Genomic DNA, 13,822 nt, shown 5'->3' with positions numbered 1-13,822 from the left:
AGCCCCCCCTGGACTATGCAGAGAGGGAGGAGGGAATTTCTGCCCCAAGAGGTGGCCCGCCACACACCCCCCCACGCTGTTTACTGGTGCTGGGGGACAGAACCGTTCCCTTCCTCCACAGCCTGTCACCATCGGCCTGACTATAGTGTTCAGGAGAGAAGATCGTGCCTGTCTAATTTTATAAGCGGCAGAAAATGAGTTACCAATTTAAAAAATGCTGTTTGTACATAAATACAGGTAAAAGTCAAGTAGCTAAATCAGGAAGGGAGTCAGGAAAGAAAGTCAGCCAAAGGTACTAAAGCGGAAAATGTCATAGGCGAATGCTTTCACCTGCTCCCAGCCCAGGGGCCTGGCCTTGCAGCAGCAGTGCCTCCCTGCCCTGCGGGTCCCTGCGCCTGCCCCTCCCCAGGAGGAGCGGGCTCTTCCCCTGGGCCTTGCCACCCTCAGTTAGGAAGCCAGAAGCCCTGGACTTTGTTCCTTCCTTTAATTGCAACCTTTTTCCACCCTAGTACTCCACTCCGTGACATCGCTCCAGGACCCCCTGCAGCAGGGCTGTGTCAGCTCAGGTAAGCAGCCAATTTCTATTGCTTTCGCATGAAATGTCTCACTGCCTTTTCTGTTGTCCCGTCCTCCGGTCTGTCCCCTGGAGGCTCCCGCGTTCTGGATTTGGGGAGCTGAAATACGGCCTCGTATCTGCAAACGGGGTCCCTGTCCGTGTCAGTTTCTAATGGAGAGTGAGCCTACAGTGCGTGGAGGGACGCTGCTAAGGTTCCCATGCCCAGTGTCATCCTTCATCCGCCCAGAGCCTTGTGTCTTGTGTTCAGGGCTGCGGTCTGAGAGACAGATTCCCCACTCAGTGGGCTGACTAAGTCTGATGGGAAGGGACAAAGCACGGGCACATGTCACTCTCCCGGCGGGGTCGTGTCGGGGGACTTCTTGTCTATCCAGAAGACATCCAGGCAGCCCCCGAACAGGCAAACCGGGAGGTTGGAGCTTGAGCAGTGGGAAGGGTAGGGTGGCAGAAAGGAAATGGCCAGGAGGCCCACGAAGACGGCTCAGGTGTGAACGGATGGAGAGCTGGGGACTGAGGTCAGAGCGTGGGAGCAGGTGGCGGCAGCGGAGGGTGGTAGCTGCAGGCTGAGAAGCTCGGCTGCTTCCTGTCTGCATTTCACAGCCCCGAGGTCTCTGGCCAGACTTGTTCTCTTTGCCATACAGTGCCTGGACACAGCCCACCGAGGCTGACCCAAGGCCACGGCTCCCAGGCTCCCTCCTGCGTGCCCCAGCCTCCCCCTCATGCGCCGAGCCCACACTTGCAGCCGAGGTTTTCACGAGCTTTTCTAAAAGCCTGGCTTTTAGAAACAGCCTGCACTGTGAGCTGGTCCTCTTTTTCCCTTTCTGTATTTTTCTAAACATGTCGATTTGTCTCCATATCCCATTGATTCATTGAAAACACAAACAAAGCTAACAGGAGCACGAAGCCCGCCAGCTTGCCGCAAGCTTCACGCGGGGAACATGTGTAGCGTGGGGAACAGCTGGGTGGCGGCGGCTGCTGCCTCTGCAAGATCCCCAAGCCAGCACACAGATGCAGCCGGAGCGCCTCGGTAGCACCTCAGTCCCCAGTCGAGAGTTCTGTATGTTGTCCATGTTCTGATTTGATTCTGACCAACGTCAGGAGGTCAGGAGGCTGTGTCTTGCCTGCTCTGTGGGTCTTCATGACTGGACCTCTAGGTAGGGTGGGGGTCCATCGGGAGAAGGAATCACTCATTCTGGCTTTGCCAATTTAATTAGGAAGTACCAAGAACTCATCCAGCACTGGCTCGAGTTCAGAATACTTCAGGGAGCATAATGGGCGTAACTGTTCGTGCTGGAGTTTTACGGACGTCTGCATGGAAAGTTAGTCTTGACCCCCCTGCTCCAACAGGAAGTTGGCCTTCTTTAAACTCATGAGAGTATTTGAGTCCATTGAGGCAGGACTGAACTTGGCAGAGAGAGACTAACATTTTCCAGATCAAAACCTCTCGTAAGCCAGGTACAGTGGCTCACGCCTGTAATCCCAGCATTTTCGGAGGCTGAGGTAGACGGATCACCTGAGGTCGGAAGTTCAAGACCAGCCTGGCCAACAGGGTGAAACCCCATCTCTACCAAAAATACAAAAAAAAGTAGCCTGCGTGTTGGCGGGCACCTATAATCCCAGCTACTCAGGAGACTGAGGCAGGAGAATCACTTGAACCCAGGAGGTGGAGGTTGCAGTGAACTGAGATCAAACCACTGCAGCACTCCAGCCTGGGTGACAGAGCAAGACTCCATCTCAAAAAAAAAAAAAAAACCCTTGTTCCTACATAAAACAGGAAGTCTCCCTCAGTGCCAGGCCTGCTAACAATCAGTGCCAGAAGAAACTTCTCTGTGACGTAACAAATCCTTGAAGAATGACGTTTTACTTTATATTGTAACAGTCGGCACCGTGCTGAAACGTTTGTACAACGGTCACATTTCAAACCTAAGGAAAACATGCTTGGCTCCTAAGAGGAATGTAAATGGTATTTGTAAAATATCGATTTTCTTTATAGAATCAAGTCGGTTAAGACTTCTAGGGAGTCTTGCACATTGGAAGCAGGAGACAGAAAAAGGCGACGAGCCCCGGGATAAAACTGAAAAGGGTGTGGAAGTTTTCAGTGGTTTTTGTGAAGAGGCGACACATGGGTCTATCTCCTCTGCCCCGTGTCATTCCAGCAAGAGGGGAGGTTGAGCACAGATCACTTACCCAACACCCTGAAGTCAGGAAAGCCACCAGCAGAAGCAAAAATCATGACTAGGGAGGAAAAATGGAAAAATATTTCCTATATTGCAGGAAAAATTTTTGTTTTTTTGTAACAGAATCTCGCTCTGTCACCCAGGCTGGAGTGTGGTGGCATGATCTTAGCTCGCTGCAACCTCCACTTCCCGGGTTCAAACAGTTCTCCTGCCTCAACCTCCCGAGTAGCTGGGACTCCAGGTGCCTACCACCACGCCTGGCTAATTTTTGTAGTTTTAGTAGAGATGGGTTTTCACCATGTTGGCCAGGCTGGTCTTGAACTCCTGACCTCAGGTGATCCATCCACCTCAGTCTCCCAAAGTGCTGGGATTACAGGTGTCAGCCACCATGGCCGGCCAGGAAAAATTTTTTAAATTGTATAGCATAATGATGGCTAAGCAAAAATGTTTCTCTGGAAGGAAGGCCTTGCCAGGAAGAAAAGAGATTATCATATGGCTTTCCTTGTCTGAAATTTTACTATCAGAGGTTACTTTTCAAGAGAGTTTCACACAGTGGCTCATGCCTGTAATCCCAGCACTTTGGGAAGCCAAGGCAGACAGATCGCCTGAGCTTAGGAGTTCGAGACCAGCCTGGGCAACATGGTGAAACCCTGTCTCTACAAAAAATGCAAAAATTAGCCGAGCGTGGTGGCACACACCTGTAGTTCCAGCTTCGTGGGGGACTGAGGCAGAAGGATTGCTTGAGCCCAGGAGGTCGAGGCTGGAATAAGCCAAGATCACACCACTGCACTCCAGGCTGGGTGACAGAGGGAGACCCTGTCTCAAAAAAAAAGAAAAATCTATATTTGCGGTATATAGATGTGCATGTGTGTGTGTGATGGAGTCTCTCTCTGTCACCCAGGCTGGAGTGCAGTGGCACGATCTCAGCTCACTGCAACCTCCACCTCCTAGGTTCAAGCGATTCTCCCACCTCAGCCTCCCAAGTAACTGGCATTACCTGCATGCACCACCACACCCAGCTAGTTTTTGTATTTTTAGTAGAGATGGGGTTTCACCATCTTGGCCAGGCTGGTCTCGAACTCCCGACCTCAAGGTGATCCGCCCGCCTCAGCCTCCCAAAGTGCTGGGATTACAGGCGTGGGCCACTGTACCTGGCCCAATATATGGAATTTAATTTAGTAAACTAGAGCTACTTTCTGATAGTGGTTGTTAGTAAATCCTTGGGACGAGGGACAATGAAATTCTCTAGAATCTTCCTTGCTAGTGACTCTGTGGAAACTTTCAGCATTGCTGCCCCGAAGCAGGGGAGCGAGCCTCTGTCCTAAGATTGCTATAAGATTCCGATACCCTGTTCCTCCCATGGCTACCTCGGAATCCTTTCAAGGGGCCCTCAACCCAGAGGATGCTCTGTCCTTGGTGGTAGCTCCTTCCGTTCCATGCCTTGATCAGCTCGCTGTGGTAGAAGCGGGTTTCTGCAGGAGGGTCATTGCAAGCCTAGCTTGGCTTCTTCCAGAATCTTGGTGAGAAACGATCAGTGCTTGAGATTCCAGGCCTCAAAGGTGGACTGGCGGTTGGATGTCCCTCCCAGCCTAGGTACTGTGGACAACTTGCTCAGCCAGCCGCAGCCCTGCAGGAAGGGAAGCGGGCTTACAGCGGAGACCACGGGGGCCGCTGGCTCTGTGCTCTGTGCTCGGTTACCATGGCGATCAGGTGCCCTGCACTAGAGTGGCCTCGCCCATCTGAACAGTGAGCTGCTGGCCCAGGAGTCTGTTTTCCTCACTAAAGAACTCCCACCAGCCTCTTCCTGCTGGACTCTGTTGCCCCATCAGTCCCTCTGTTTTCTTTAATGACTTAGATGCCAAATTGGCCAAAAAGGAGAGAGAAACTGACATTTCATTCATGTCATTGCTTTTTCCTCTTGGCAGATACAACTGGCTCTCAGTGTTCCTCTGAGAATCCGGGCATGGGGGTGACGGCCTTGGGCATTAAGGAAATTTGATGCCATTTGTAATGAGCAGCATCACTAGTGATCCGCTACCTTTTCTTCGACGCTGTTGAGGCATTGAAAAGGCTTTAGGTGCTGGGCCCGGTGGCTCACCCCTGTAATCCCAGCACTTTGGGAGGCTAAGGCAGGTGGATCACGAGGTCAGGAGTTCAAGACCAGCCTGGCCAACATGGTGAAACCCCGTCTCTATTAAAAACACAAAAAATTAGCCAGGCATGGTGGCACACACCTGTAATCCCAGCTACTCGAGAGGCTGAGGCAGAGAATTACTTAAACCCACGAGGTGGAGGTTGCAGTGGGCCAAGATCACGCCACTGCACTCCAGCCCAGGCAACAGTGCAAGACTCTGTCTTAAAAAATTAAAAATAAATAAATGAAAAAGCTTAGGGTGAGCAGTAGGTTCCATGCCAGTCATGAGTAACTTTTTTCTTTTTTTTTGAGACTCTGTTGCCCAGGCTGGAGTGCAGTGGTGCAGTCTCGGCTCACCACAGCCTTTGCCTCCCAGGTTCAAGCAATTCCCCTGCCTCATCCTCCCAAGTAGCTGGAACTACAGGCGCAGGCCACCATGCCCAGCTAATTTTTTGTATTTTAGTAGAGACAGGGTCATCTCAATCTCCTGACCTTGTGATCTGCCCGCCTCGGCCTCCAAAGTGCTGGGATGACAGGTGCAGAAAAATGGCTCTCAAAGGACAAATCTTCAGATCAGTTACCTGTTCACAGATTTCCTGGTGCATGTTAACTTTCTACAAATACTTTTGTGTTGACTTCTTGCAAAATGCTCAGCATCTCAGGGGACAAAGCGGGGTGTAGCTATAACCAGTGTCGTCTTTGGTCTGATTTGGAAAACTTTGTTTGGAGATGGAGTTGCAGGCGGTCCTTGGGGACTGATTCTGCAAGTGCCTTTTGTCTGCCCATCATTCTCGGACGTCACACTACTCAGCCACAGCAGGTGTTCATAGTGGAGAAGGTAGGGGCTCATTCAGGCTTGTGTTCTCAGACTGTGGCCTGCTTATGATTTAGCAATTTAATTTATCTTATCCTATTTATTTTATTTTTTATAGATAAACGGGGTCTCACTCTGTTGCCCAGGCTGGAGTACAGTGGTATGATCATAGCTCACTGCAGCCTCAATCTCCCAGGCTCAAGCAGTCCTCCTGCCTCGGCCTCCCAAGTAGCAGAGACTACAGGTGCACACCACCACTCCCAGCTGAATTTTTATTTTTTGTAGAGATCAGATCTCCCTATGTTGCCCTGGCTGGTCTCAAACTCCTGGGCTCAAGCAATCCTCCCTCTTCAGCCTCCCAAAGTACTGGGATGACAGGTATGAGCCACCACGCCTGGACTCTTTTTCATTCCTTGAAACTCATTCATCATCACAGTTCCTTGGCATAATTAATCTTTTTGAAGGAGACAAGAGACAGCTCTAGAAGGGAAAGAGAAAAGGGGAAAGGAAAGAATGATCCTGGATCCAACATTACTCATTACATTATGGGCAGGAAGAAAGGAGAGCGTTCTCCCCAGGGCACTCTGCTTTATAACTTTTTTTTTTTTTTTGAGACAAGGTCTCACTGTGTCACCCAGGCTGGAATACAGTAGCACAATCTCAATTCACTGCAGCCTTGGACTCCCAGGTTCAGGTGATCCTCCCACCTCAACCTCTCAAGCAGCTGAGATTATAGGCATGAGCCACCATGCCCAGCCGGGAATTGATTTTGTTTTTTTATTTCTTGAGATGGGGTCTCGCTCTGTCACCCAGGCTGGAGTGCAGTGACACAGTCACAGCTCAGTACAGCCTCAACTTCTGAGACTCAAACAATCCTCTCTCCTCAGCCTCCTGTGTGGCTGAGACTTACAGGCACTTGCCACCATACTGGGCTAATTTTTTGTAGAAGTGGGAGTTTATTCTTTTTTTTTTTTTTTGAGATAGAGCCTCATTCTGTCGCCCAGGCTAGAATGCAGTGGTGCGATCTCAGCTCACTGCAACTTCCGCTTCCTGGGTTCAAGAAATTCTCCTGGCTCCACGAAATTCTCCTGGCTCAGCCTCCCACCTGCCTTCATGCCTGGCTAATTTTTTTGTTTTTAGTAGAGATGGGGTTTCACCATGTTGACCAGGCTGATCTCAAACTCCTGACCTCAGGCAGTCCACCCGCCTCAACCTCCCAGAGTGCTAGGATTACAGGTGTGAGCCACCACACACGTGGCCTTTTATATCCTTCTATTTCCAAATATCCAAGTAAGCTGGAGAAGTAGGGGGTCTCTCTGTTGCCAGGGCTGGTCTCAAACTCCTGGCCTCTGAAAGTGCTGGGATTACAGATATGAGCCACCACCCTTGGCCACTCTGACTTTTTAATCTGGGAGCATTTCATTGCTGTAACTGACAAGCTGCTGGGTCTGCGTTCACACTGGCTTCAGGTGCATTACGGCTCTCCGGGTGGAAGGATGGCCCACTGGCCTTGGATGAATTGTGAAATACCCGGCTCTTTTCCAGCATGTTAGAAATGTTGGGTTCCAAGCCTTCTCTGCTGCCTGTTCTGTTCCCAGTCAGCCAACAGAGTATCAGTTGCCTCTTTGGGAGGGCAGCTGCTGAAGGCTGTCTCTAACGTGGGTGGTCTGACGTGTGCCCCTCTTTGACATGAAGCCGACAGGGCTGTGGGCCGTCCATGACCTTGTACAGCCAGGAAGTCCCCATGGCCACAGCCCCTATTGAGGACAGGTCCACATTCCTTTTGAATGTGTGTGTGGGTGTGTCATGCTCATGGCTCTTAGCTGGTTCCCACCAGACAGCCCAGGAACATGTGTCCAGGGCTCTTCTGCTTTGAACTCTACAAGCAGATTCTGAAGCAGTGTCCTTGGTAAGCAGTCAGCTCCCCCATGTTCATGGCTGTCAGTGCCAGCGGCATGTGGATAGCATGTTAATGTGGACGGGAGCGGCTGATTGCACCCCTGGAAATTCCACAGCACTGTCTAAAACAGGCAGGAGCTGGGTGCCGTGGCTCACGCCTGCAATCCCAGCAATCTGGGAGGCCGAGGTGGGTGGATCACTTGAGGTCAGAAGTTTGAGACCAACCTGGCCAATGTGGTGAAACCCCATCTCTACTAAAAATATAAAAATAAGCCAGGCGTGGTGGCACGCGCCTGTAATTCCTGCTACTCAGGAAGCTGACGTAAGAGAATCGCTTGAACCTGGGAGATGGAGGCTGCAGTGAGCCAAGATCACACCATTGCTATCATAGTGGGGCTCTGATAGTGCCACTGCACTGCAGCCTGGGTAGCAAAGCAGGACTGTGTCTCCCCGCACCACCAGAAAAAAGAATACCTCTTCAGTTGGAGACATTAAAGAATCAGCTTTTCGGCTGGGCATGGTGGCTCACATCTGTAATCCCTGCATTTTGGGAGGCTGAGGCAGGTGGATCACCTAAGGTCAGGAGTTCTAGACCAGACTGGGCAACATGGTGTGATCTCGGTGTGATATAAAAATTAGCCAGGTGTGATATAAAAATTCGCCAGGCCTGGTGGCACGCACCTGTAATCCCAGCTACTCAGGAGGCTGAGGCAGGAGAATTGCTTGAACCCAGAAGGCAGAGGTTGCAGTGAGCTGAGATCACACCATTGCACTCCAGCCTCCTGGGCAACAAGAGTGAAACTCCATCTCAAAAAAAAAAAATTCTTGCTGAGCTAAGATGCAAAGGATCTGGCTTGTGCCGCCGCAAACCCTTCCAGAGTAGGTGAGGCAGGCTGTGTGAAGGCAGCGTGGGAGGGCCAGGCTGACAGGAACGAGGCTGCAGGGGGCCGCCCTGAGAGCCACAGGAGGAAGGGCAGATGCGATTCTCAAAAGCTCCTTGATGTGCAACGTGTCAGGATCACTTGAGGACCTTGCCGGGAAGCCCCTCTGTCACTGTCCGTGACCTGCATGTTCAGTTCCCCAAGCCTCTCCAGATGCTGTGGGATTCACGATATGGGGACTGGCCACGTGTCCCTAGAACCAGCACCCTGTGACATTTACGCAGGAGAGCACGGGTGTGCGGAGGGCCTTTGGCTCCTGGGACAGCCCAGCCTAGGGGACCCTGCACGCACAGCTCCTGCACAGCCAGCGTTGAGTACCGCAGCCCCCTTTAGGTTTTGTTTCGAAGCAACATACATCGCTGCCATCCAGCGAGCAAGGCGGCCCACACAGGCTGCCAGCGCCACCCCAGCACCCTGCATTCCCACTCTGGGCACCACCCGTCATATACCCTTGCTGACGGCTGCTTTGGCAGAACCCGGCCCCCAAAGTCTCTGTTCCTAGAGCAGAATTTGTCCCTGTGCCTCACCCAAAGACAGGGGAGAAGCCATAGCCCAGAGTCACAGATTTATTTGACTTTTTGGTTTTTATTATGATTTGCAGGATTTTTTCCAAGAAATAAAATCACCGTAGTTACAAAATACAAGCATTGAAACCTACAATCTTTTTAAGAAATCAGTTGCTGGCCCTCTCTCATCATCCTGCCACCACACCCAGCTAATTGTTTTATATTTAGCAGAGACGGTGCTTCCATGTTGCTCAGTCTGGTCTCGAACTCCTGACAGGTGATCCAGCTCACCTAGGCCTCCCAAAGTGCTGGGATTACAAGTGTGCACCACCGCACCCAGCCACGTGTCTGCCTTTAAAACAGAATCTGGTCGAATCTTCCCATCTCCTTTGGTGGGGATTGTCCCTCACGGATGGAGCAGGGGTCTCCTGGCACCACAGTCCCCTGGGAGGCAATCCGCGTGTGCCTCTCCAAAGTCTCGACTTCTGTACAAGGCCATTCCATCCTTGGAAGTTGCCTGTTCATTGACCAATTCCGTAAAGTGGACACAAAACCTTGAGCTTCCAGAGTAAGACTGCAAGCCCTAGGTCATAGCTCAGGCCATGTGGGGCCAAGCTAGTATGGAATCAGGCCAGCTAGGCTGTACACAGCCAGCGAGGCTGAGGGGTCACATAACTCTCATTCTTCCCGTCGCTTTCCCTGGACCCTCTGTCCTGGTGCTCCCCGGCTTCCCCTTCTGAAAAGGCCTAGGCAGGCCCAGCCCAGCTTGTAGACACATCCGGTTCTCTCCCCTTCAGGCTTTCCATAGAAAACAGAATTTACAGCACAGTGGGCATTCAGTACAAGAGGCAAAAGTAGGTCATAGGAGCAAATGAGGACTTCAGTGTTCAGTAGTTGAGGTCTAGGGAAGGAATGAAGAAGCTTAAATGACTGGAAATCCTCAGGTGATTGCAGAAGTGGGTGGTAATAAAACAAGGGCATGCACGGGCTGGCGTGGTCTCTGTGCCACTCACAGAGCTGACGTCTTTAATCCTTAATGAATAAGTGAGGCTGGGCGTGGTGGCTCATGCCTATAATCCCAGCACTTTGGAAGGCCAAGGTGGGTGGATCACCTGAGATCAGGAGTTCGAGACCAGCCTGGCCAACATGGAGAAACCCCATCTGTACTAAAAATATAAAAATTAGCCAGGCATGGTGGCAAACACCTGTAATCCCAGCTACTCGGGAGGCCAAGGCAGGAGAATAACTTGAACCCGGAATGTGGTCGCAATGAGCCGAGATCACACCACTGCAATTCAGCGTGGGCAACAAGAGCGAAACTTCATCTCAAAAAAAAACAAAATCAATAAGTGGAAATGGTTCCCTCCTCTCATGGATGAAGTAAGCCAAGGCTCAGAAATAGAGGTGATTTGCCCCAATCAAGAAGGACGTGGTGGCTGGGCACAGTGGCTGACGCCTGTAATCCCAACACTTTGGGCGGCCGAGACAGGAAGATTGCTTGAGCCCAGGAGTTTGAGACCAGCCTGAGCAACATAGCAAGACCCCGTCTCTACGGGAAATTTAAAATTTAGCTGAGCATGGTGGCGTTCGCCTATAGTCCCGGCTACTTGGGAGGCTGAGGCAGGAGGATTGCTTGAGCCCAGGAGTAGAATCGCATGGAAGCCACGTTTACGAGGTTTGGCCGTTGGAGAATGTAATCCGCCTGGCCTAGGATTCAAGGAGTGTCCATGCTGCTTTGAAACCTCTTCTGGTCAAAATTCAGTGAACCTGTACACACTGGACTGAGGTCCTCTCCCTGCGTGCAGCAGGGCAGCCCCGCCTTTCAGCTGTCATAGCCTCCTGTAGCTATGGCAACACTCTGACCCGAGCCGTGCGGACTGGCCCGAGGGACCTGCCCCACTCCCGGCGAGGTGTCAGGAGGGGAGTCCCTTAATGGCATTGCCCTGGATAGAATGGGTGCCAGGCAGGAGGCTTCCACCGGGGCCTCCTCTGGGTTCTGTGTTTACTTCTTCCCTTTGGAGCTGGATTCCTAAATATAGCCCGAGCCTGAATTGGCAGATGTTGGGTTTGTCCTTTCCACGAGGACCAAAATTAGTCTGTCATTTCGCAACTAAATAAAGCAGCCAAACGGCCTTTATACCAACTTTGCAACGAGGAGGTAGTTGGAACATTCTATATGATAAGGAAACTCTCATGGAAGCCGTAGCAGCACCTCTGAACCCAGGCGGCTGAGGAGAGAGGCCACCCGGGCCCCAGAGGGACACTCCTTTGTCGCCATCAGACCTTCTTGTTCCTGAGTTAAAGTCAGTTTTGTTTCACATGGCTTAAAACACCTTGTGAATATAGAGAAGAGAATCAATGCTCCCCAGAAATAGCACTCTGAGAGCACAGCAATGGTTACGCCGGCTTTTTTTTTTTTTTTGGCAGGCAAAGAAAAATCTGTCCAGAGTGCCTGGAGCTGGGTTAGTGCAGGGACTCCCCAGGGGCAGCAGAAAGATGTTATAATCAATTATCACATCATAACACTGATGTATGATAATTACTGAGTGTTTCTCCTGAGATAGTGCTGCATTTGGCTGGGATGCAGTTCCTTCACAGTCCACTGCCTGATTAATATGCAAATAATGGGCTGATTGCATGATGAATGCAGAAATGAGTTCGCTGATAACGTGAGCACCGAAGCGGGAAGATGATAAATTACTTTTACTGACTGTCCTACATTAAGTACTCTTTCTCAACAATTTCATCACAAATTAAGTAAAGCAGTATGGAGAGATTAGGAGGACGTGTAAAATAATGTACCTTAATGGCTTTTCTAATACCGTCGCGGAAGACGAGAACGTCAACCTGGTTCTGCCCAGCACTGCCCCAGGGCCTCGTAGGGCAAACCTGGGCATTGAGTGGAAGACACGAGGCAGCCCACCACACCGACGTGTTCCACGGGTCGCGATCGGCCATGGATTCTCCGAGGAACATTCCATTGCAGCCCAGACATAACCTGCACCCTGGGCCAACAGGCAGCATCGCGGAAGGAGGAGGGGGACAGTCTGCTGTCAGGGCAGACGCAGCATCCTCTGTACAGACGGGCACCCCCAAGCTGCTGTCCACCGTGTGGCTGCAGGAAAGGAACATTTCTGAGCAGCAAGCCTAGAAAACTCAGAAAGAAAACAACATTTAAGACCTCCTGCTTGGGCATAGTGGCACCTGCCTGTAATCCCAGCACTTTGGGAGGCTGAGGTGGGAGGCTTGCTTGAGGCCAGGAGTTTGAGACCAGCCTGGACAACATGGGGAAACCTCATCTCTACAAAAAATACAAAAATTAGCCAGGCATGGTGGTGTGCATCTATAGACTATGGTCCCAGCTACTTGGGAGGCTGAGGTGGGAGGATCATTGGACCCCAGGAGGTGGAGGTTGCAGTGAGCTGAGATCACACCGCTGCACTCCACCCTGAGCGACAGAGCAAGACCCCATCTCAAACAACAAACAAACAAAAAGACCTCGTTGACTTCCTTTTAGCTCTTCCAAGTCTCAGAAATCCGGAAAAATTAATTTCACTATCAGAATGGCAATGGGCCTACCAGCCAGAGAACATGACTTGGTAAGGGATGGGCAGGTTTTCCCAAAGCCAAAATTGAACCCTCGAGAAAAAGAGGGCACACATATATAGACACACACACTCGCTCACACACACACATTCACAGTGATTAATCTTTGATTACAGCAAAGCAGCCTAACTAGAGTCTTTGTTTTTCCCATCTTAGTAATATATATTTAGACTGTTTGTATGACATACATTTTGTCTTAACGCACAGGGACGCCTTGATAAGTGTTCGTACACACAGCTGGCTTGGTAATAAGGTTATTGAAGGTAATTTGAAAGCATCATTTCTGAATCAGTATGGATGTCTAGAAAAGCTGGAACAAGGCGAGCCTGTGCCCCTGAAGCAGGGCCATCTGTGTCACCCGACGTCCCTTCAGCAGTCTGGCCAGACTGGGACTTTACTACCAAAATTGAATTGTAATGTAAGCAGCGTTTTTAATTTTTAATATCTCCGCGCTCTGCTTTTGATATGCTTATTTCCTTAAGAGCTTATAAAAGATACACAAGCCAAATGAGCCAACAGGGAAAGCGAGTTGACACTGACTCCCTGGCAGGTCCCCTCCCTGCCCGCGAGTGAGCTCTGGTTCTACGCTGGTTCCCGCCAGCCACAAGGGCACGTCACCTCTGCAGCTTCTTCCACGTACATTTCAGGCCAACATAGAATTTCTAGGATCATTTCTCCCCAGCGCCCTTTCCCACGCTGGGGAGATGAAAGAGGAGAGTAGAGGCCGGGCTCGGTGGCTCATCCCTGTCATTCCACCACTTTGGGAGACTGAGGTGGGCAGCTTATGAGCCTGGCCAACATAGTGAAACCTCGTCTCTACTAAAAATGCAAAATTAGCCCGGCAGGGTGGTGTGTGCCAGTAATCCCAGCTACTTGGGAGGCCAAGGCAGGAGCATTGCTTGAACCCTGGAGGCAGAGGTTGCAGTGAGCCGAGATCGTGCCATTGCACCACAGTCTGAGCAACAGGGCGAGACTCCATCTCAAAAAAAAAAGGAGAGAGAGAGAGAGAGAGGAGTAGAAAACCATCCCAGAAGGAGGGAAGCACACAGCGTTGTCTCCTCTAGTTAGAAGAGCCGATGGTCGACTTCTCAGAGTGACTTCTTACTTGGCCCAGACCATGCCGCCTGCACCCCCAGACCCTGTCCGACACTGGCCTCGGCTGCCCTCCCCA

The 13,822-nt window shown here is 51.1% G+C and overlaps 1 protein-coding gene across 1 annotated transcript in view; it reads left to right on the top strand.

Annotated features, from left to right (window-relative positions):
- The window catches only part of CUX1 (cut like homeobox 1), a 437,632-nt gene that overhangs the window by 394,549 nt on the left and 29,261 nt on the right, over positions 1-13,822 (top strand). Inside the window, exon 20 of the mRNA XM_037740392.1 lies at positions 510-566. Coding sequence (XP_037596320.1) covers positions 510-566 — 57 coding nt within the window. The remainder of the gene's footprint in view (positions 1-509; positions 567-13,822) is intronic.

Source organism: Cebus imitator, unplaced genomic scaffold (assembly GCF_001604975.1).
Source record: "Cebus imitator isolate Cc_AM_T3 unplaced genomic scaffold, Cebus_imitator-1.0 Scaffold82, whole genome shotgun sequence".
Lineage (NCBI taxonomy): Eukaryota > Metazoa > Chordata > Mammalia > Primates > Cebidae > Cebus > Cebus imitator.
Note: the sequence above shows the minus strand (reverse complement) of the source record. Positions and strands in the feature narration are given on the sequence as shown.